Source organism: Octopus bimaculoides, chromosome 2 (genome assembly GCF_046866305.1).
Source record: "Octopus bimaculoides isolate indiv1 chromosome 2, ASM4686630v1, whole genome shotgun sequence".
Lineage (NCBI taxonomy): Eukaryota > Metazoa > Mollusca > Cephalopoda > Octopoda > Octopodidae > Octopus > Octopus bimaculoides.
Genome location: NC_142929.1, coordinates 113,150,922 through 113,155,921, shown reverse-complemented (window position 1 = coordinate 113,155,921; position 5,000 = coordinate 113,150,922). Strand labels below are relative to the sequence as shown.

Here is a 5,000-nt window from a genome sequence, read left to right as displayed (position 1 = left end):
CCTCGACGTCGTAAGCGACTGAGTGCCAACAACAATGTTATTAGTTATATGTTAATAGTTAATATGTGTACATGTGAATGCATTGCCGAGAGAAATGTTTAAATCCTTACGTTTAATTAATATATTCAATGTCGCTTACGTTGCAATCATATAACAACAACTACGAAAATAAAGGTGAACAACATAAAGGAGGAGGGGAGGAGAGGAATAAAGGCAATAAGAGGAGGCGTTAACGTAATCAAAGCTCTAAGAGTGGTTACGAGATAGAACATTTTTGGTTATTATGATTGTTATTGGTTTGGCCTCTCACGGTATGCGCGCGCGCTTGTATGTGTGCCTGTGTGTCTGTGTGCGCGCATGTGTGGAAAGTACCTGAAGTACAGACTTCCATGCGTACATGCAAACATATATACATGAATTCATATGTACATGAATTCATATGTACACGAATACATAGGTACATATATACATGAATACATATGTACATATTTTCATTTCTTTCGGTGAAACAACATGTAGCAGGCTTTACGCAACATTTCAGTTTCGTTCAAAGTTGTGTCGAATGTTTTCCTTTTTTTACCTGCTAAATATCAATTTCTACCAATCCTCTCTCTCTCTCTCTCTCTCTCTCTCTCTCTCTCTCTCTCTCTCTCTCTCTCTCTCTGTCTCTCTCTCTCTGTTTTTCTGTTACTACCTCTTTCTTTTTTCTGTATCTAAACTGCAACTAAAAGACTTGAACTGCTAGAAGTAGCAAGTAAATCTCCCTAAAATGAGTTTCCACCATCTGAGAAAGAAACATGGACTAACAGACGTCAATATATAGGATGGTTACGGTTGAAATACTTTTTATCATGGCCTGTTCGATCAGTATTAAACCTGGAGTTAAACAACAAACTAAAAGAGCTTCTATATAATCACAACTAGAAATAGCAGCCAAAATTTTGCCAGATCGTAGGTCGTCTAGCCATTTGACGCGCGCGCGTGTGTGTGTGTTTGTGTGTGTGCAAAAGATCCAGAAACAATGTTGTTTATTCTCAGGAATACTATGAATCATTGATAAAACTGACGGTTCATTAAATTGTAGGGCAATTCTGTCTCGTTCGGTTGTTTTTTAGATCTATTTCGAACAATTTAATACTTACTTATATTCGCTATGTGCATCATGAGGTCGCTTTTCATAGACGTAGTATCGTATTTCATACTATTACTTGATGTTTTGGGCAACTGTCTTACACTATACCCGCTTGCTGATCAAAGCCTTGGTAAACGGAAACTGCGAAGAATCTCGTCGAAGGAAGCTATACATCCATCTTCTCTGCCCAGTATTCTTGGGAGAGTCGTGAGGGTAGTGTTCTCAGGTACCTCTTTCATAGGGTCTTATAAGAAGCAACCATTATTTCCCCTTTCAGCTGGGTTCCCAAGCGTCGTGAGATATCCAAGTATCTTGTTTTTTATCTACTCCAAGCTCTCCTGCCGGCTGAGTCGGATTAATGAATCCGTCTTGCAATTCTTTCATGCGACATTCTAACACCCATGTTTTCTTCTTCTTCTTCTTCTTCTTCTTCTTCTTCTTCTTCTTCTTCTTCTCCTCCTCCTCCTCCTCCTCTTCCTCCTTCTTCTTCTTATTCTTCTTCTTATTCTTATTCTCCTCCTCCTCTTCCTCCTTCTTCTTCTTCTTCTTCTTCTTCTTATTCTTATTCTCCTCCTCCTCCTCCTTCTTCTTCTTCTTTTTCTTCTTCTTCTTCTTCTCCTCCTCCTCCTCCTCCTTCTTCTTCTTCTTCTTCTTCTTCGCCTTCACTCTTCCATTCGTTTTTTGTCTGTTACAAGCATTCGGGTCAGACAGCCTATCTAGCAATAAGTCCCCAACATACAGTTTCTCCTACTTATCTTTGAATCATTGAAAAGATCCATCGGTGGATCCTTTGAATTACAAACGCAATCCATCCATCCGTCGAACTTCTAAGCTGTTTTCGTCTGCACAGTTTTCAAACAGCTGGGACAGACTAGAAAACAGCACAGTTTTCAAACAACTGGGACAGACTAGAAAACAGCACAGTTTTCAAACAACTAGGACAGACTAGAAAACAGCACAGTTTTCAAACAACTGGGACAGACTAGAAGCTATGGAAAAGACATGTGCCTAAGCTTCTACGTGATCGGATTGAACTTGAGGCCCCATGAGTGCAAAGTGAACTTCTGAAACATTCAGCCATGTTTACGTCCATTTATATAAGTACCCATACACACAAACGCATACACACACACACACACACACACACAAACACGCACATACACACATACACAAACACGCACTTACACACACACACAAACACACACATACGCACACACACATATGAATGTATGTATGCCTGTGTATATGTATGTGCGTATGTGTGTCTGCATACATATATATATATGCACACACATATACATACATATGCATGTATATAATGTATATATATATATCTATTCATATATATATATATATATATATATATATATATATATCTCGAAACGCCGGTATTAAAATGGGGGTAGCTGATGAAGGAAAATGTTCTCTATGTGGCTTGTGTGTTTTCTGTACTCTGGTTATTATTATTTTCTTGTCTACGTTTTGTTTGCAATGTCCTGTACCCAGATATGCACCTATATATACAGGTAGACGTAGGTATGCACATACCTGTACGTACATATGCATATACTCATTTATTATTTGTTTTATATATATATATATATATATATATATATATATATATATATATTATATATGTATATATATATATATATATATATATATATATATATATGTATGTATATACACACACGCACATACATATATATATGCATATATACATACACACACACACACATGCTCACACAAGTACACACGCACTCACATTTGTGTGTGTGTGTTTGTGTGTGTGTGTAAATACATGTGTCTCTATTTGCGTTGGGTTAGTGGCATGTCTGTGTATGTATGTGGGTGTGTGTTTGTGATTGTACGCATCTTCATTGTTCATAATCTCTATACATTATAATCATACATAAATGTACAATGAACTACAAAGCAAAGTAGTGGTGGTAGGGGGGTGGTTTTCAATGTAGGAAATACAGAATAATGGAATTGTAAGATCGAATAGGAGAATAGTGAATATACCTGTTCACTGACAAACGTATTAATGGCTGTATAGTGGGTCTTGGTAAGTGCGTGTGTGCGTGTATGTTTGTGCGTGTATGTTTGTGCGTGTATGTGTGTGTGTGTGCGCGTATAAGAATTTGTACATTAATGCATGTGTATATGTGTATGTATATGTGTATGTGTACACATGTGTATATGTATATATATGTATGTATGTATTTATATATATGATATATATTCATATATATATATATATATATATATATATACATACATATACACAGGAGAGAGAGAGAGAGAGAGAGAGAGGGAGAGGGAGAGAGAGAGAGAGAGAGAGAGAGAGAGAAAGAGTGAGAGATGGAGAAAATGTGTTGTATAGTGTATACAATAGGTAGGAGGCTGAGGAAAAGGTGGGGGACAGGCCGATACATTTTGGAAGTAAAATTAAAGTGAAAAGAAAAATAGTTGTAAATATATAGAAGGGGGGGAAGAGGGGAGACGTAGAAATCAGAGAGGAGTGATTAAGAGAGTGGGGGAAAGGGTAGCGAGAGAGAGAGGGGGGGAGAGAGAAAGAGATAGAAAGGTAGGGAGAAGGGGAGAAAAAGAGAGGGAGGGAGAGGGAGAGAGAGAAGGAGAAAGAATGGGAGATACTGAGTGAGTGAAAGAGGGTGTTAGGATAAGAAATACACAAAGTATAGAGGTGTTTATATATATATATATATATATATATATATATATATACACATACGCACACACACACACACATATACACATACATAGACAGAATCAGAGGAGGAAAAGAGAGTATGTAAGACACATAAAAGAGGAGAGAGAGAATGTGTGATACATTAGAGAGAAAGTGTAAGAGGTATACACAAAGAAAGAGATGCTATGGGAGAGAGAGAGAGAGAGAGAGGGGATTGAGAGAGAGAGGGGATTGAGAGAGAGAAATAAAGATAGAAAGAACGAAACAAAGCGAGACAGAATAAAAGTGAGACACAAAATGAGACAGAATGAGAGAGTAAGCGATATATATATGTATATAATTAGAGAGGGAGCGAGGAAGAGACGCATAAAATGAAAGAGAATGAGAGCGTGAGAGAGAAAGAGAAAGAAAGTCTCGTAGAGAGGGAAACTGGAGGAGATGAAACAGAAGATGGAGGGGGGAAAAAAAAGAAAAAGAAGGGTGGGGGATGAGGAAGGAGAGAGGAATGAAGATGTGAGAGGGGTGGAAAATTATGATTAGAATGGTGGTGGTGGTGGTGGTGATGGCATTGGGGGGAAAAGAAAAAGTAGATAGAGAGAGAGAGAGAGAGAGAGAGAGAGATGATGCTTTTGTTGGATGGTTTTTAGACGTGGTGAACAAGTTTAAAAAGATGTAAGAAGAGAGAAGAAGAAAAAAGAAGAAGAGTAAAAAATTAAAAAAAAGAAAAAAGAAAAAGGCGACCAGTTGAGAAATGTAAAAGTGAACGGCCGACGAGGAGGAGATAAATATATCAAAGAAGAAGGTGTAGCGCCATGTCACTGGGGATCGGCTGTTTCGTTAAGTGGAGAATTTGGACGGTTCCCAGGGAGCGTGAGTCTCCGTCATCACACACCATGCGTAAGGTTCGCGTCGTAGAGTCCACCTTACGGCAATGTTTATCGACCTCATCATCAACGAAGGGTAAGGCTAATTTCTATGGGACACCCTTCGAAACACCTGAATTTCTTTTTATTCATTTATTCAGTATTATTATTATTATTATTATTATTATTATTATTATTATTATTATTATTATTACTATTACTACTACTACTACAACTACATTTTTAGTATTATTACTATTATCATCATTATAATTACTACTACTATCACTAC

The 5,000-nt window shown here is 37.5% G+C and overlaps 1 protein-coding gene across 13 annotated transcripts in view; it reads left to right on the top strand.

The window, feature by feature from the left end:
- Positions 1-5,000, top strand: part of LOC106867486 (innexin unc-9) — a 956,248-nt gene that overhangs the window by 891,375 nt on the left and 59,873 nt on the right. The window contains exon 1 of one of the 13 annotated variants that reach the window (XM_014912373.3): positions 3,737-4,805. The exons of the other annotated variants lie outside the window; for them this stretch is intronic. Within the exon in view, the coding sequence (XP_014767859.1) occupies positions 4,777-4,805 (29 nt within the window). The 5' untranslated portion in view covers positions 3,737-4,776. Of the gene's footprint in view, positions 1-3,736; positions 4,806-5,000 lie in introns of those variants that run through there. 13 annotated transcript variants of the gene reach the window in all.